The following is a 19,980-nucleotide window of genomic DNA, read 5'->3' as shown; positions in this document are numbered from 1 at the left end:
AGAGATAGATTAGATGAAACCAGAAGAAATGGGAAATGGGAGATTTGTGAAAAGGGAATCCTGTGCTTTCCTTATGAGCAAGAGCCCTTTGGAATGAGATTATCTCGTTCCCTTTTACTTTGGGACAGAGAACGTGGAGAGGGGTAAAAAAAATGTTGTAATACCAGCTTAAATCAGACAGCAAGTTTAATATATAGAGATTTCTGGATTTTTTTATTCCATCCCGTCCACTCCATGCTGTGAGAGAAGGCAGAGGGGAGTCAAAGGGTTCCCTGCTAAATGCTTTCCCATGGTGTTTGTACAGGCATCAATTTGTCTGTGTAGTGAGCAAAGAAGAGGGGCCATGTGGTCCTTCGTGAGGCTGCAGCATCAGTCAGGGCTGAATTTGAATCCATCTCAGAGAATAAAATAGTTACAGGGTATGCTCCACCTTCTCCAGAAAGAAGAGCTCAAGTGTGAAATGACTGAGTAAATGAAAAGGCTTAGAGAAAGGTCAAGAGAGCTGAAGGAGTAATGGGACATTTTCTTAACCTAGTCATAGATTTGAGAGAACCAAGGGGAAGAAATGAAGCTAGTAGTATGAATGTGGAGATAAAACACAGATGCTATTTTCTACATAATAAATTTCGAAATATTTTTAGCACAAATACTGCTGAGGATGACAAAACCCCAGGAAATGGAGACAAAGTATGTAGGATATCAAGCATAAACCTGAGACTAAAAAAGAAAACAAAGGTGAAATAGAGGTGAAACAGAGATGTGTCCTAATAAACATCATACAAACATATTTAACGAACTAATAGTTAAATTCCAGTGGGCTGAGGTACTAGGGAATAGAAAAGAGATTTCAGTATAATTATTGAACATGTTAATGGCACTTAGAGATTCAAGCAGGTTGTAAATGCAATCTAAATACTGATACATAAAATCCCAATAAACAATACATAATTAAGAAGAGGGCAACATAATTTTGGATTGAACAAATAAACCTTGTACTTTAAATTATATTGACATTGATTTCAGTTTTATGAAGTGCACTTCATATTAAACATTATAAAACATTACAGGTGTTTCTCATTTTTCCATCTGCTGGAAATTAAAAATTGAAGAATCACATTCTTAAAACCCACAAAATATTCCAATGTTCAAACAATGTTTGAATGTTCATATTCTTTTTATATACTTTAGTTATTTAATTTTGTCTATGCAAATGCATTTCAGATCTGTGGTTGGCAGCCTGTGCTCTGCCAGCTCTTGGAAGCACCAAAAAGTGTCTTAAATAAGCAGAATTAATGGTATGACATTGAAGTTTACTACATAGTAGTCCACATTTTCTTTCAGGAGATGCAAATCAAAAAACTCAAAAACACCACCTTAGCTGAGTATAGGATACATCTTCCTCAGAGCAGGTGTAAGTGGCCTACATTTATCATCTCATGTTATGAGATTTACGTTTATCATCTAATGTTATTCATCATACAGTTTTTTATAATGTAAAATTATCAAGTAAGGTCCACAATTCTATTGTGAGATGTTGGCACCATCTGGGTAATGACTGTGGCAGCTCTGTCCAGAAAAATCTGTTGGACACTTCTTCACTGCTTCCATCTATTCTTGCAAGGATGTGCTATGTGGTTCTTCAAAGGCAGCATTATTCAGAATAGTCCAGAGAGTGTTTCAAATTCTGCAGTTGCCTACATTAACCTAAAGCTAACTTTAGTCCTTGTGTGTTTTAGTGTTGTGCAACAAATTACTGCAAATACCTTCTGTAACTGAATTGGAGAAGACAGAAGAAAAAGCCTTCAGTATAATTTCATGGATTAATTTTTCAGACTGTGACCTACATGAATACTCACATGCTTTTTATTGGTTTAATTCCTATCTGCCAAACAGACGAGAGGTTTTGTCGGCACACACAAGAGTAAATTCTTTCCAAAGTGAAATATGTCTTATTTCTAAGGTGCATGATAGAAAAAGGAGAATTGTACTATGACACAATTGATAGAGGAGCAATTTCTAATTTTTTAGCCCAGAGAGGCTGCATTGAATGCCAATCAGAGGACAATTTGTCCTACAGGATCTTGCTTGTGAGAAAAAGCACATTTTTTTTTAGTAATGTTAAAGAAAGAATGAATGTGGCCAGACTTTGCATGGGTGAAAGGAATATGGTCTCAATTAGTTCATTCATTCTTTAGGCATTTTTCTGTAACATATAATTAGATTTTACTACATAAATAATCATAGCAGCTGGTTTCAGATAAAGTAGAGAAGCTGGATGACATCCATGCATCTTCACAGCATTAAAAGAAAATTTGTTGATACTGTCAAATTCATAATACCTGTGGTTCAGACTGTCCTACTTAGGAGTACATAACACTACATTTTAGCAGCATTATAACCAAAGGAACCATTAAACTCTTGTATTTGGAAAGAGCTAGATACATAATGCCTTTGGCTTTCTCAAATTCTTCCCAGTTTATTTTTCTCATGGTAATGCGTAGTGTTACCTCTGTTCGTTCAGTGGTGGTAATGGACTCAGGACATAGATCAGAACAGACCCTGGCCAGAGGAACCTGCTATTGAAGAGATGTTGTAAATTCTGTGGTGGGCTAGATGTATTCCTAATAGAAGGGTGCATCAAATACATTTCCATACTGATGTGTAATAATGGTTCCTAAATAATTGAGACTACTTGGTCATTGGCAGACACATTTCATAGAATTACGTATTGGTTTTGGTTGGAAGAGACTTAAACATCATCTGGTTCCAACCTCCCTGAATGCTCGGGAACATCTCCCACTAGACAAAGTTTCTCAAAGCCTCATCCAACCTTGCCTTGAATACTTCCAGGGAGGGGGCAACCACAACTTCTTTAATCAACCCAGATGATTTCTGGGTATGAAAATTATTGCTTTTGATAGCATGGAAGTCACCTTGGAAGAAGGCACCTCTGTGTTTCAGTGGTGTATAAGAATAACCATATGTAGACAGAAAAACAAAATGCAGCAGAACAGAGATTTATTTCTTAGATACTTAAAAAGAAACTGAATACAGTCATAGCCTTCCTGAAATCAGCTACAAAATTGTCATTTACTTCGATAGGATTTTGCATATCTAGAGTGTATCTCAAGTAGAGCTTTGATTTAAAAAAAAAAAAAAAAAAAAAAGTAGACAAATTCATAGTTATTATAATGCAGAACAATAATCTAAAGACTTTAACCCTGATATGAAATAACTTGCTTTCCCATTCTCAGCCTTTTCTAGACCAATGCTGGCTTGAGGGGATTTGTTACACTTGGATGAAACATATGAGACAAAAAGCTCAATGAATCATGCAAAAAAGCAGTGAAAGTGCTAGGAGGAGCAGAGGGAAAGATTGCCTGCTCGAGAATTACATAGTAGGGAGAGTGAAAAGGAATAATTTTTGAGCAAGTAAAAATACTTCCTGAAACAAGAACCTGCAGCTCAACAAAAATATACTCTAGAGACTTCAGGGAAAACCAATTTAAATGTTGTTTTTCCACGTCTTGTTTTTATAGAGGTTTATATCTGATCTGTAGCTATTAATGAAGAAATCCTCCCATGTTAAGAACCAGCACTGGGTCTAGGTACTGCTTAAATCTCACTTAAACATTCCAAATTGTTTGATAGACTGTAAAATGCTGTGCACTGCTGTGACTAATGCCATAGAAGGCATATTCCAGGTTTTTTAATGACAGTGAAATACACGTAATTTTTCCTTTAAATGAGCAGTAAAATACTCTCACCATGGGTCAACAGTGCCCCATTGTTTTGTTATCACCTGCATGCTTTAGGGAAATATTTCATTTTATATTCAGTTTCTCCCCTGCATAAGCTCGTGATACAGAGTTGTCTGAGTTAGGTTACATTTATATTCAAATGACTAGTCATGATTCATTTTTAAAAGATCCTTTGATAGTGCTAAATAGCCTGATTAGAAATATATCATTATGATACATTATGTCAACCAAATCTTTATGAGGGAGCATTCAGACTGTCTTTAATGTTTATCTTCAGTGACATCCAGAAATGGAGACTGAAGCCAAGCATGGTCATGCCGAGAATGGGAATTTGAGGAGTCTTTTTCATTTATAATAAACACACCCAGCTGGGAGCACAGCTGCTAACTAAGGAGCCAAAGCTCTAGCTTCCTGCTACCTGGGAGGGTCTAATTACAAAAAAAACACCTAGACTGGCTCTCAAAACTACAAATGCAGCATCAGGATTAATTTAGGCATGGTCCAAAGTGCTATCAACATAAGGCACCTAAACCAACATCATATCACTAAGCAGTGGGGATATTTTATACAGTAACATAAATTCACAGAGCTATCAAGTGAAACTAATGTAATGCACTTCCAGGGGTGTTTAACTTCAAAATCTTAATTGACCCAGTTTGCTTGATCTCCTTTTACAAAGCCATTTGGAAAAAAGGAAAGGACACCAAGCCAAGCTACACTCTCTTCTTACAAGTAGAAGTTTAACACTTAACCAGAAAAATAACCCTTTTCAATCCAACTTATTGTGCAGATCTCATTAAATAAAGATCTAGAAAATCAGACGGACAAGCACTACATATCAGCCCATCTTCCTTATTTTTGTTATAAAAACAATTGCTATGATAAACTAGGAAGCAAAATTGTCTTCACTTTATTTAGATACTCTTGAAATTGCAGCTCAATGTCCTCTGTTTTTAGAGATTTTAAGATAGTACAGGAAAAAGATTTTATAAAAAATAAAAACTAGATGTGATTAGTGTCTTCTTTTTCCTCTTGTCTTCCTATCTCCTCTTGGAGATAGCAGGAAAAACCAAGATGGGACAGACAATTGCCCTAGAAAAATAAATTAGGAAGTTCCTCTCCTTATCACAGATTGCTGTTTCACCATGTATGAGCAGGAAGTCTGAGAAGCTGAAAACCTTCACAGAAACCTTTTAATGCTCTTACTTTGGGATTATTTGCCTGGCACTTCACCAAACAGTGAGGGATGCAAAATTCATGGAGGGAGTGGGGAGTTTTCACCTTTATTTCTTTAAGGATTTTTTTTCTCTCTAAAATTTTTTGCCTTCAGCTGTTTGAAGATTCACCAGCATGTAACACAAAGAGGGCTCCATGGAGTGCCACCATCCATGTCAAATCAATGTTGCAATGTACTTATTGTGCACTCTATGTGCAGCTCCAGGAGGACCCCATTCAGAGCAACTAAGGTGATACGAACATACCAGAGCTCTGATGACATTCAGATACCCCCAGTAATAACAAATCACACCCAAAGGACAGGTTGATGTACACCAGATTTTTGGTATGCAGACTTATTTATAGTCACCATGGGTTTGAAAAATGGACAGCACTAAGATAATATGTCTGAAGTCCCTGTGGTTTTTCCATCATATTCCATCATAAAGTCATGGCAAACAGAAGCAACAGTTCAGGCACCATAATATCCCTCTTTGCCTCACCAATCACTTACAATATCATTTTCATTCAAAATCTGACTTGAAGTCCAGATATTTTTTTTAATTCCTTTATTCATCATTAAAGGACACAATTCTTTCTTGCAGTCTGTTTCCCACTGTGGTTTTCTTTCATTTCAGTGACTAAGAATATGATTTTCTCAAACACTGTATTAACTGCATTTTTGCCTGGTCTTCCCATTCTTGCAGACTCCCCCAGCACGTTCTGGTGTGTTCTGCAGCTGCCTCCAGCGCTCACTGGGGGACTCTTTGGAGAGCTGATCTGAACAACACCTTGGAGAACCTGTGGGGAAGCACCTGCAGCTCTGATGAAGCCTGGAAGTCAAAGGGAATAGTTAAATATTAGTTAAATATAAAATAAATAGTTAAATATAAAACAAAGGAAATATTAAATATAAATAAAGGAAACAGTTAAATATTTCTTGCCCTTCTTCCCAGTTTTCTACCACTAGGCTATCATACAAGAAGGTTAAGGACTTGGGAATAGATGCTGACTTATGAGAATGCAAGGCAGAGACTCTGTGTGCATTTGCAAGTGTGCTGTGTAGGATCAGAGGATTAAGCAAGCTTAATCATTTTTATTAATTAATCAGGTGCAAATCTGCATCTATTAAGTGCATGAGGGTCATATCTTCTTTCTAGGCATCAGATTCTGTTGATATTAATGAGAATTATGTGAGTTTACTTATGGTGATATTAATTTAGTCTTAGAAATTTTTTTTCTGTTCTAAGCAATCGTAATTTTCTAGGATATATATGTACCCTTTTTTCCTCAATAGATGAGCCTGTGGTTTGCAGTAGCACTTGCTACATAGAGTATGATATTTATTTCAACATGTAACAGGGACTATCCTTATTTCCTTATTGTGCTTATCACTTGGAAGAGTTTGAGTATGAATATGTGATATATCTGTCCCTCACTAGAAAGCCCTTGTAATCAAAATTTGCTCCTATAGAAAACAGAACTACAGATGCAAAGTGGGTCTTGGGTTTTTTTTCAGTGACTCATGTATTTATACTGATTTTTAAAACTCCACTGATTTTTTAAAACTATCAAATGGTTAGTACCTGAAGTTATACTTCCCTAACCACACCTTATAGCTATGTTGCCCCAAATTCTGCTAACTTGGAGGCCTGGGTTTTTTGCTGTGGATAGATGGGCTATAACTGTATTAATTGTTCAACAGGCTGAGATAAATTTCTACCAGTTGTTACCCGTTTAGTAGTTATATGGGCAAAAAGAAGTCAGAATTCCAACAAAACATAACTCTGCAAGTGTTTCTTGCTTATTTAACATGGGAAATAACATTCCTGTGACATCTGTTTTGTACTCACAACCAGATGATAACTTCCTGGTGCAACTGGTCCTTCCTTTATGCAGGCACATCTATGACAGTCTTCTATCTTCTTCTTAATCCAAAGAAAACTCAGACCAAAAATGCATGATACAAGTCTGCTTTAACCTATTGCAGAGATTAAGTGGTGAAGGTATAGTTAATGGTACCTTGTTAGTTTTGAGGAAGGTTGTTACAGCAGCAAAAAGACCAATATATCACAGAGCAGTCAACATCTAGCAAAAAAATGCTTGATGCTGCCAGCTTCCTGGTAAAAATCCCTCTTAAATCACAATAAAAGACTCAATCCCTAGCATAATACTTTCTGAAAAGAAAAATACAGCCTGCCAGAATCTTGCCTTAGCTGGGAGGCAGGGAAGATTTCATTTGCTGTTTATCAGTGTTTATGTCCATGCCCTTTCTGTACAGATGGAAATGTAGTGAAGCAGAAGCTATTTGGGGAATATAAGCAGGCTGGCAAAGACTTGCAGCAAGATATGAAAATAAAAGGCTCAGCCCTATGTGTTAGAAACAGCAATGCAAACTAGCTCCAAATCTGGAATGAAGCCTTCACTTGTGCAAGTGCTGCTGGTTTTATTTTTGCATAGTTACTAGTCTTGAATATCTATTAAGAAAATTCTTCAATCAAATGGTTTGTTTTATACTTCAGTTACATATAGATAGATAGCTGACCCAGGTGTCAGCTATAAGATGTCAAATGCTCTGTCTGAAGGTTTGTTGAACTTTCCTAAGACTGGTTATTGTGCCAGTGTGAGTGGTGGCCTCTATCAGCTATTTATCTGGCTTCTGCAATAATAAATGAGTTTGATCCCCAGGGATTGACACAGTATGACCTTGGATGAGAGAGGATACTTTATTTTAAATTAAATATGGCATGTCACTGCAGTCTTTCAGAAGTGTGTGTTTCAGATAAACAAACTTGGAAAAAAGAATTTAAATCATTAAATACACATATCCCAACATACACAGGTATTTTTTTCTCTAAGACTACACAAATAACAGACCCACTAAACAAAGACAAGAAGAAACCCCTACACAGGCCTATGGTCTTGAAGTCAGTGCTTGGAACATACTGCTAAGCTTAACAACAGGCAAGCAAGAAGAAAAGGAAATATATGAATGTACTACAGTCCCCAAGGTATTAATTTCCCTGGGCTCCCCCTTAATCTTTGACTCTGTCCTTCCTCCACTTCCATCAGCACTACAGTGCTGATGTAGGACTTGACACTGCTCTTTTCCAGAGCAAAGCATCAGCCACCTTGGTCCCTGGCACAGAAACTCTTCTCATCTGCTTAACAAAAGTAAAGGGTCAAGAGAAGTTGTTAAAGTAGACATCTTATTGTTATTTAAAACAAGATGAAATACAACATAAACAATGAGAGTGAAATGTGTGTTTTAGGACTGAATATGCCCGGAGTCCCTTAAGTCCCTGATAATTAAAATATCATGATAGATTTTAGTGGTTTGGAATCTGTCCCTTTCCCTTCCTACCTCAAGAAAAACCTTGAAGTTTGATGTAAGGAAAAGTTTTTAGGTCATCTACTCTGCCCTGTGCCAAGCTTGGATTATGTTCACTGGTATTATGCCAGTTTTTTAGCCACCTCCAGAGCAGCAGCTTATTTTTTTCTGTTTGTCAAGGATAGTGTTTCACTGGCAAGAGTAGTATGAAAAAAATACTGCAGTATTTTCTATGGAGGCCAGCCAAAAAAAAAAAACCAACAAAAAACCACACTGGAGTAAGGGAAAAGGACTGAGAAGAAAGACAGAGGAGGAAATAATGAAATAGAAAAGAAGGAAAGACATTTGGCAACAGCACAGAGACACCATAAATGAGACACCAAGAAACAAATAGAAAATTAGCAAGGACAATGGCAAAAATCTAAAAATACAAAATCCTAAATTGGAAAGTACTGGTGAAAAAAAGGGAAATAATTTCTTTTTAAAATCCTAAAGTAGTTTTGTGTTAGCACACAACTGCCAGAAATACAAGAAGATAAGAAAAGCCTGTCATTCTTTTCCTTTTATTTTTTTCCCTATTCCTTGGTATTTTCCTGCCCTGTACTGAATTAATTCCTTGTCACAGTTTTGGATTTATTTTTTCTAAATAACTTCTTTTTTCTCTTTTAACCAGGTATCTTAAGCAGTATTTTTCTAGATTATTGGGGCATGCTCTCACTACTACTTTCTTGCTGTCATGCATCAACTTTCATTATGCAACAGATCAATGATTTACTCATAACACAATAGCCACAGTCTTTGGCTATCTAGGATGATGATCAGTTTTAATGCATCTCTTTTAAGTGATGGGTTTTTTTCCTGTGCAAGGAGGTGGAAAGTAATAAGAGAGACTCATAGAGAACACAAGAACACAAATAATAACCATCTGTATTTCAAATGAAATGAGAATTACTAATAACTTTCTTGGCTTTGAATACTTGAAACAATAACAAAGTTTTTTTTATTAATCTATGAATAAAAGTCCAGGAAAGCCAAGGACAGGCATTATTTCTTGATCAGACCTCTTCCATATAAGTATTAATTATTAGAGGGGATTATAGCTGTTATCCATATTTGTCAATACATACAAAGACACTATTAGGCAAAGTAAGAAATACGGACCTTTTCCAGTATATTCAAGAATAATTTTCCAAGCCTTTTTTCTCTCACCTATCTTTAAATTCTCTCTGGTTTCCTGAAATATGTTTTTTGTACTCACACACATAAGCGTGACACCTTGGCAGTGAAAACTCTGGTCATCCATTGACATTTTTTCTTCTGTTAGGAAATACTGCAAAAAATCTGTTATAAGTATTCAGTTCAGAAGTGTGTCTGTACATCTGTACTGCTCTGTCACCACAAAACTACAAAATGCTTCTCAGAATATGTAAATACTAAGAACTTGTATCATAAGGGCTAAAACAGAGTCCAAAAAATCACTGATGCAGTGTGTAGTGATTGGGAGTCTGACAGCTGAAAATTCCTAGGACATCAGTACTACCTGCTCATGATTACAGGCAAAAACATCAAACCAAGTTTTTTAGATTTCTCTTTTAGATAAATACTTTTTCCTGTCCATGGCAATATTACCTCAGCATCCTATCTTTATCTGGTGGCATGCAATGAATTATTTAATAGAAAAACAAGGTTTTCTACTACTCTGTCATTTCTAACATTAAAATCCATTGTTTACTGAAGAAATTCTTGCTTCAAGCCCCTAAGTTCATGCCATCACTTTTAATATTGTTAAACCAGCTTTGCTTTAGCCTAAGGAGAGTTTTCTTATATGATATTTCATTCCTTCCTGAACTGGAAATATTTCACATCTTATGTCCCCATATTTTGCAGCAAAACTTGTGGAAACACTATCAAAGTTGTTATCAATCAGTATGACTTTTCTAATACAGATGAGATCTACATACAGGGAGCTGTTTCACTGTTCACCTGATGAAAACACTGTAGCTTTCCTCTTCTGAATTAACTAACAGGAAATTTGGTCTCTCATATCGTTGTTAGTCCTTCTTTTCACCTTTTTAAAAAAATTCTCTATATATTTTATGACAATTGGTAAAAATTCAGGGTGTGTCTGCCAAATAACTTTCTTATAATAAATGGCCAACCAAAAGAGCTCATTTCCTCTATGGCTCTTCTAAAGCTGGGAGAAGTCAATCTTCCTTGATCACACTGTCTCAGATATTGGTGAGGAAGGGATGTGAACTAACAGGAGTTCTTAGAGAAGCCTTCCAAGAAACACACTGGCCTACAAGTGAAAAAATGCCTCAGGTCTTTGAAGTATATATACAATTAAAATAAAATTCAAATAACATTATAAGCTCCCAAAACGTATTAGCCTGCTTTGAATATCTGAGAAGCAAATCCTGCTAAATCCCACATATGCCAGCAACCATATGCAGAGACTAACACAGCCCAGCACTGATTTTATTTTTATTTGTTTTTTCTTGTGTGATTTTGCTTGTAGGGCTGTCTTTCTCCTAGGTGAACACTTCTGAGGTGGTTTCATTATCAGTAACAACAGTTTGAGTGCTGCTTCAAGCAGGAAATAGTAACTGCTTAAATAACACACTGCTTACAGCTGCTCAGCACAAACACAAGTGAGATCATACAGTGGTTAAACTCCCTGTAGCCATTACAACTTGCCTACGTTTATGCTCCATTGTAAAAGCTGAATAGAGTCCTCAGGACAAAATTGAAATGTTCAGACTGTTGCTTAGATACTACTTGCACAGGCTTTATATGAAAAAAATCTACATATACAGGCAAATCGATAGGTAAGAGTTAATTGGCTGAACTTACAATAGACAAACACAAATCTTTTCTTTTACACTACATTTGGGGATGGAAGAATCAGATGTGGAGTACACAGAAAGCTCACGCTATGCAAAATGAAAATATTTCTGCTTTTCTGGGATGCCTCCTCCATGCACAGATGTTTGGGGACAGCCTATCCTAATGAAAACAAGTTACATGAATTTGCATGGAGTTGGGTTACTCAGTTTCTGTAGGTGCATTCTTGCTGTATAGCATACATACCTGAATATAGTGTGTTTGCTTCTATAGGAGTCTCATAATTTGTGACCTTGCAACAACAGGTCAAAACCAAGATCATAGCTTAAAGTTAGAAAATCACCTTAGTCACATACACTATGGGCTTTATTTCCTAGCCCAGAGGAGTTAAATTTGCAATGGTTCACGTATTCTATTCAGAATGTCCAAATTATATCTAGTGAAAATTGCTTTACTAAAAATAGATGCTGGTCTGCATAACTATTAGACTGGTTCCTGCTATGCCATTTCCTCAGTAGAAAAAAAAACCAAAAAAACAAAAACAAACAAACCCCCCACCCCAAAAAACCCCAACCAAACAAAAAAACCCCAAAACAACAAAACACACACACACACAAAAAAAAAAACCCAACCCATTTTGGTATGTATTCTGCTTTGCACATTTCCTAAAATGAATCTGTTACTTTATTTTAGCACCAATAATTCAGGACTTGGAGCAACACACTGAACAACCCAGGGTTATGTAAAAGCTGACAGTCACAACATCACAAAACCAGAGCATTACCTATTATGTAGTTATGGTGATACGTATTATTCTTGTGATACACACCACAAATTATATAGGATTTTTGAGTAACTCCAATTTGCTTTATTAAGCAAAATGAAATTACTACACAACCTACTGCATTTTGCCTTTTGTGGTATTTTTTTGCTAATCCCCTCCAAGATAAGTGTGTGCCTTCATAGGTTTTGAATTTAAAAACAATTGTGAAAGCAATAGAAGGAGAGAAGAATTCAATACCAAGATTATACTGGAGGAAAGAATAGATAGCAAAGTAATTCTGAATCAGAAAAACAGTTACGCTTTGGAAACAAATTTTCTCTCCCTGAACTAGCTTTTAATTGTTTATTTGGTTCTGTCTTAAGCATTATTTTTTATATCAGCTTGTCACTTATGTCATATAATTTCTGCAAATATTTAAAAAGCAGCCAAGATATTTAAAACAACAAATGAATGTCATTAGGTAAAAAATCAAATGTATTTTCCATCAATTTCCACTACTACAGAGTATAATAGACCTGCTGTGTACCACTTCTGTTGCAAGATGAATAATTATGTACATATGCCATTTTTTTATGTTTCTTAAGCTGACTCTTTTACCTGGCAGTGAAAGGATACAGAGTAACTACTGAGAAGTAACTGTCTTTAAAGTACTTCCATAAAGACTTATTACAGCAAGAACGACACTCCTAACATTATAGACTGTCTGAAAAGTTATATTACAGCAGATTATAATTTTAAAGACATTGGTTTTGGTGGGAGAGACTGAGTTTTAATAATTGATTTCAATATTTGCTTTTGTGACATGAGCCATGTTCAAATATTATCAGTATAAATATGCTTATAAAAAAAAGAACTTCATCTTCTTACCAAAAATTGTATGTCAGCAGTACTGTTTGGTTTTATTTTTTCCTAAAATAATATTAATAAATACACTTTAATAAATACAATGCTTGACTTTTTTTGTCAACTTTTCATTAAAACAATGAGGTATTAATACTTTTTTTTTTGTCTAGAGAAATGGGTGTATATTTACCACATATTTTCCCCTAAAAAGAAGCAACCAAATTGTACGAAACAAGAAAACAGAGACTCAAGCCATCTAAGGAAAAATTTAACAATTTATCATTAAACCAAATAAAATCATGTTATAAACTTTCCAATATAAGCCGAATAACATTCCCTAGTTCCTCCCCCCTTACATAGGACAATGCCTTCCCTCCCTTTGAAGGAAGGCTACATTGTCCCAGCTAAAAATGGATGGGGATGTTTACACAGAAAAGCAGTTCAGCAGTCCACAGCTATTTGGTGTTCATGGGCTTTTCAGAATACAGAGGGATGTGTTTATATACTTAAAAACCTTTCCAGAAGGGAGCACAGAAAATGGAGGAAAACAACCATTCAGCCTTCAGGCTGAGCTGCCCCTGAGAGCCCTGATGGTTCATCAGGTAACCCATGGGACCCTTGGCTGCTCCCTCCTGGCCAGAAATCAAGGTATGGATGTGGGGCATGTCTGCTCAAGTCTCATCCTGACGTAGGGTCAGCAGACCTGGGTGTCATCCCTCCCAGTGCAAAGGCACAAAGTATCCAAATAACATAACCACATATTTTATGTACCATCTCCATGACAAACACTTCTAAGACATAATTGGTCTGATTATCTTTCACATTTCTGTAGCAGAAGGGAGATAGTGCAAACCACAAGCTGTCTCTAGGAGGACTTTACCACTGGTAGAGTGTGCTTGAAATGTCTGGGTAGAACTTTCAGTCAACAGATTTGTGGCAGGACAGTAAAAAGCTGATGTGATATGTTTGCTATCATTTCTTTTAACAAAGAATAGAAACTCTTTGAACATTAATTTCTTTCTATTGTCATGTGCAGTCTGTTCATAAACTCTCTGTCCTTAAAGACAATAATATTAAAGATTCACCATCTGGGCTGATTTAGCTGAATTCATATGGAATAATTCAAGCTATTTACATTAGTCATCAGCTACTGGAAAACTGTATATTTATGTATTTGTATATTCTACCAGTGATCCATGTAATTTAGCTGGAGACCTCATCATGGAGATAGGCATTGGGACTGATTTCTGAAGGACACTTCAGCTTTCAGAGGTGGTGTTTTAGGGTGACAGAGCTCCAGAGCTTGAGTGAGTGCCAGCATACAGTTAATTAGGAGCCAAAGCCAGCAGCAGCAGTTTTCCAGACAATCTCAGTTCAAAGATGACAGAGACAGCTGCTAATCTTCTTCTATTATTATTAAAATTGAAATAAAAAAAGAAGGAAATAAGAATTATTTGCCACTATATATAAGTCTTCGCTAATTTTTTTTTTAACTCGACAGAATAACCTAAGAGATTTTTGTCAGTCTGGGCAAATCTGTATGAGATTTAGAAGAAAAGTCAATGGGCCTTTGGGTATAATCCTCTGTTATGTACGAATTAATACTTTTCCCCTATCTGGAAAATCACCTTAAAGTAACCATAACATCACTTCAATGTATCACGGCAGCTTGGGATGATCAAACCTTCCTGTCTCCATCAGAGACTTTCTCAAGGTGTGTGTACCAACAGCTCACACCTAAAAATTAGTACAAATGAGGCAATATTCCTGGTGTGCTAACCAACAACAAGAATTACTAACTGAGCACTCCCAGTACTGCTTGGGTAATAGGAATTAATCTTCCAACTGCAGTAATGAATGCATGGTAAAGTGTACTAGATTCACAGCACAGACAACCTAGCTCTGTGGCCAGCCTTGGCTTACAGCAGAATTACAAGGCAACTTATATAAGATACTACCGAGAGGATACATATTGAAGAGGTATAAAGAACCAAAATTAGGACGACAACTAAATAAAGACAGGTAAATAAAAACAGAGGGTTTATATGGGAGCGGATAAGTGTGGTAAAGGGAATGGCTTGGGAAGCAAAAAAGGGGCAAATAGGGAATATAAGCAGCAGTGTACCATTTAAATAGCCATTTAGGAATATTTCTTGGACTGCCTTCTGTTGATCCTGCTTAGAGAAGGAAAATTAATCCGTTATTGCTCTATCATATCTGTGTCTGACTTTTTTCTGTGGTAAGTGGGGTACATGAGGTGTTTTCCCTAAAGCTGGTAGGGGAATACATGAAGGGGGTGGACTAAACCTGATATTTAACTTTTGGCAGAATAAATATTCAGAGCATCTAAGCTCACAATAAATAGGCAGATGAAGGCCAGCACACAGCCATCTCTAAATGCTGAAAAACATTCAGTTCCTTGTGCTAAGCCAAATTCAGTATTCAGGATGGTCCTTAGCTGTCAGAACCACTTGTCACTTACCTGTGCTCAGAGTGTTAGCATGGAAGTAGTAATGACACATATTTACTCAATCCTGTAATGCCTATGTGGGAGAGGGAAACTCAAGGGCAGTTCCTCACCAGAATTAGAACCACATCAGCCACAGCATATAGAGGAATTATGTGGAAGTCTCTTGACCTATTCCAATATATTTTATGCAAAATACTTCTATGCCTACTGGTTCAGAATTAAAGTTTATCAGTCTTCTGTTTAGAACCAGAGTTTCTTAGATAACCTCATGGGGGTTATATGGAAATGTGGAGTATGTAAGTTTTAAATGTGCAAGCTGCATCATCAAAACTTGAGCACGTATCTGCTTTTTGTGAGCATTAAGGTTTCAGATGTAATGTGAAAGAACCCAGAAACCTTGTCTTGGGTATAAGCAACTTTTACATGGGGTTCATATTTTTTTTTTAATCTGTGAGAATTTATACCTTGCTGAACTTCTTAGAGCCATTTTCTGAAACAGCAAAGAATACACAACATAGAATTTTTTGTACAATACAGAAGCTCAAAATATGCTGTTTACAGTTTTACATTACCTTCAGTAGAATAAGGCCCCAGCGAGTGATGTGAGCACTGATGTTTTCCCCAAGTTTGTGGTTTAAAGTGGTCTCTGATTGTCCTGCTGTGAAATTACAGAAACAACATACTTTGTAGTAAGCTCCCTTTTAAGCTTTGCCCCTGCCACTTATAAAGGGAACTAAATAACACTTCATTTATTGTCTGCTAAACTAAACAGTTGTAGAATTGCTATAATGTTCCCAGTGGCTTCCCTGTTGCTATATACAAGCTGATAAAACTGAAGTTTTCTCATAATGTCCTTCTGGGACAGAGGCTTGTTTTTTGTGTTGATGTGAGCATTTTCTGTATCTTCCACAGTTTCTCTCTTGCTTTGTGTTTAACCAAGAATCTTTTGTGCTGTACGATTATCTTGACCTTAGAAGGCAAGAGATGTATTCACAGCCCCACATCACGTCTCATGAAGGGAGGTGGAAGGTGCATAGTTTGACTAAGAGACAGCTAAGGAGCAACCTGAAAGCAGCCCACAGCTTTCTGATGGGCTAATACAAAAATGGAGAGCCAAATTATCTTAAATGTGAAAGGTGGCACAACAGAGGCAAGAGCCACAAACTGGGGATCGGGGGGTTCAGGTTCTCACTTCCTAATTCAGTGAGAATGCATTTGGTAACTAAGTTTTTTTAAGTGGGCTATTATGTCCATTGTTAAAATAATTTAACAGAACTGATTTTGTTTTGTTTTGTATTTTTCTATATAAAAAAGCACATGCATGAAGACAAAAAGGATTCAGGCTGCATAGGAAAGCTTCAAATCCATTCTTCCATTTTACATGTGAAAAATATGGTGATGATGAGATGGAAGGCAAAGACTGAGAATTAGCTAGGTTAGAAAGAGAATACAGACTGAATCTTGTACATTTATGAGAGATATTTTATTCTCTCTCCAAACTATTCTTTTCCTTCTTGCCTTCCCATTTTTCAAGCAGCAAGACTGATTTGTTAGCCTATGATCCTAATTTCTTTCTTAACTAAAAGTGCAATCTTCGTGCCCTCTATTAAAGGGGAGAGAGAGACACCACCAGTAAAGCAGCATGCAATGAAATACTCTCATCCACGTTCACACCTACTACAAACTACTGCAGCAGACAGAATATTGCAGTGCAAATATGTTCTGTCTCCCTGCTTTTTTGCATCTACTTCCTCTAACCATATCATGTAATATTAAATTATTTTACACTACATTACATAATAATATTACATTACATAATAATTATTTCTGCAGAAGAACTACCTGCAGCTATGCAGGCAGGGGTGTGCTGGGAGCAGCACAATTGCTACCCTGTCTGCTGTATAGAGAAGGAATAGCCATGGTGCATGATTTATGTGAAGGAGAAAATAAAAGCTGCAGGAAGAAATCAAGGCTGGCATTCACCAAAACAGCAAAAATCATTAGGTTATGTAATTAATTTCTCCTTGGACTAAATATATGTACTTTATACATTAAACATGGCTTGAGGAAGGGATTTTATAAGCATGATTTATGGGATCAGTAAGCAGACTTCACCTGCTATGCCTGTAACTCTTTGCATTTAATTGATAGGTTACAAAAATATCTTTAAAAGTAAATAAGGACATACTTCACAATTCCTTTAAGGATATACATGGATTTTTGGTAGAGGAGACACCTCCAAGAGACCTTTCAGAACTTTAGCAAAGAAAAGCTTTTGGATCCAAGTAGAGTTCTTTGGTGGATAGAAATATATCTGATGCACTAAATATGCATCTCATGACGAGAAAGTTGGGTACTGAATAATGAATTCTGCCCAAGCCTCAAGCTCTGTAGGACTTTACCCTATAAATTTCTGATGAATTGGTAGTACTGCACCAAAGAAATAGATTAGAAGCTGACTGATCCCCTTCACAATAGTGACCTCAATTTTGTAGATGTTAGAATCACAAACCAATCAAAGAGTCTCCTCTTTTTCATTAGAGACAAGCATTTTATTTTACTTCTGATTTGTATTTATTCCCAAGGACCTGCTTATATTCCAACACCAAATAAGACCATTGTCCCTGAGGTATACTGTGATTTCTCTGCTTGTGAAGAGAAAAAAGATGTAAAGGGGGCTATGGCATCAGTTAATTTATTTACAAGTACCTGTTTCTACTGATTAATGTTTGTCTGAACCAGGAGGAATCTGCTTTCAAGGTTTTTTCATTAAAAATGTGAAAGCAATTTTGCTAACACAAAGAACACTTTGCTAGGCATGTCACAGCTATATTACACTCAACAAAAATTGAAATCTGTCTGATTTTCTGTCCTTAATGCTAAGCCACCCTGTTGCCCAGAAACATGATATTGGTCAGAAACATGATATTGGTCAGATATGTCAGGTATTCCTAAGAACCACCTTCTGATATTTGTTAATAACCCTATCCTAAATTTACTGCAGTGCAACTCAGAGTAAAACCTGATCTTTTTTTTTTTTTTCCACTAGTTTCCCACTCTGAGCACTAGAAATGGTGATTAGGATAATTCTTGGACTTGGAGGGAAGAGCAATTCCTCTTATTCCAGAAACCTGTGAGTAGAATTGTACATCCTGCACCAGCTGGGAGGTAGACATGTGCAGTGCTCCCTGATACTTCAAAATTATGAGCTGGATTGAGAGACAGTGTAGGTGGTATGGTAACCAGAGTTTTGGTAATCAAAGTTACCAAAATACAATTATTTATGTATAATGAGGAGGCAGCTGTACTGCTTGCTGTACTGACCTGAACTTCTGGCTCTGTTTCCACTGTTGTCCTTTCCCTCCTTTTCACCAGAGTTGGAATGGTGTTGCCAAATGGCTGCCTGAGTGCCATCCACCAGCACTAGGGAGGAAATAGGGGGTGTCCAGCACTCTTTCTTCCTTCTTGGTCTGCTGCTGTCACAGCTCTCCCTGCAGTCATGCAGGACCCTGCCAAGGACTTCTTTCCAAGGGAGCTGAGGTGGAGGAAAGGGGACTGATGAGCCGAGTGCATGGGGCAGTGGATGAGGGCAGTGCAGTGAGTGAGCGGGGAAATAATGGACTGTGGCAGCATCTTGTGTTATCAAGTGTACCCACCTCCCCAGTAATTAATCTGAATGACCTAGTGCCTACCTGCAAAACTTTGGCTCAGATGGCTGAGGAAATTCATTGCTGCAAGAAAGAACTGTGAAGTTATAAAGACAAAACATAAAGGTATGAAATCCCAAAGGGAAACATAAGGACCTGAAGAACAACAACTGGAGGGGAGAAAGACTCTGGTCAGCAGAAACTCTTTGGATGTCTTCTTGGGGTAGTAAGCAGCTCACTGAATCTCCTGGACATGTCTTAGGTCCATTAGACAACAAATTATTGGTTTATATGTTGAACCCAGATATAATCTGATCCCAGAATCTCTTTGTGCATCCCTAATAGTGCCTGAAAAAAATGAACCAGTATGACAGATTGCCAGTCATCACCAGTATAAAAATCCCAAGGACTGTCCCCAGCCTAACCACCAAGGCTGATTAACAAGAGACAAAAAAAGAGGGACAATTTTCCTTTCCTCCCTTGAGCAGTTTTCCAAAGTTTACTGACTTCTTGTACAAAATTCTCATAATATGAGGATATGTGGTGATATCTGTTATACTGGATCAGGTGTATGGTTTACAAATAGTTGAAATGGAATCTACCATCACTACCAGGACTGTCTGTGTTCTCAGTTTTATAGAGAGCAACGAAAGCATCACTCTATATGAGTGAACCCACTGAAAGGATTTCTATTGACTTTGGTGGGCAATGGATCAGGATTCAAATGAGGTAGAAATTTATTTTCTCTGCTTGTTTTTTATCAGAAATTTATCTGAAGAACAGCTGACTTGAAAATAATGAAAATAGTGCATTCAGTCTAATCGCTCTGATGTTTCAGAAATATTTGTCTAGAATCAGATTAATTGGTATGAAAGAAACATTTTGGTCTGACAGGAAATCTTCTCTTTCCTTTTCCTTGGCATTTGATTTAAGTTCAAATGACTTAATAATAGAATGTAACTTTATAAAATGCTCACTGTACAAGAAAAAGAATAAGAAAAATAATACAAGCACTCCTGTGATTAAGGAATTGACCCAGTTCTTCATGTTTTTCTTCAAAAGTATAGAGAATAGCACAGTTTTCT

The 19,980-nt window shown here is 36.7% G+C and overlaps 1 protein-coding gene across 1 annotated transcript in view; it reads right to left on the bottom strand.

Moving 5' to 3' along the window:
• Positions 1-4,891: 4,891 nt before the first annotated feature.
• Positions 4,892-19,980, bottom strand: part of YIPF7 (Yip1 domain family member 7) — a 39,768-nt gene continuing 24,679 nt past the window's right edge. Inside the window, exon 6 of the mRNA XM_071743637.1 lies at positions 4,892-5,809. Within this exon, the coding sequence (XP_071599738.1) occupies positions 5,647-5,809 (163 nt within the window). The 3' untranslated portion in view covers positions 4,892-5,646. The remainder of the gene's footprint in view (positions 5,810-19,980) is intronic.

This window comes from Heliangelus exortis, chromosome 4, assembly GCF_036169615.1.
Source record: "Heliangelus exortis chromosome 4, bHelExo1.hap1, whole genome shotgun sequence".
NCBI classification, from domain to species: domain Eukaryota; kingdom Metazoa; phylum Chordata; class Aves; order Apodiformes; family Trochilidae; genus Heliangelus; species Heliangelus exortis.
Note: the sequence above shows the minus strand (reverse complement) of the source record. Positions and strands in the feature narration are given on the sequence as shown.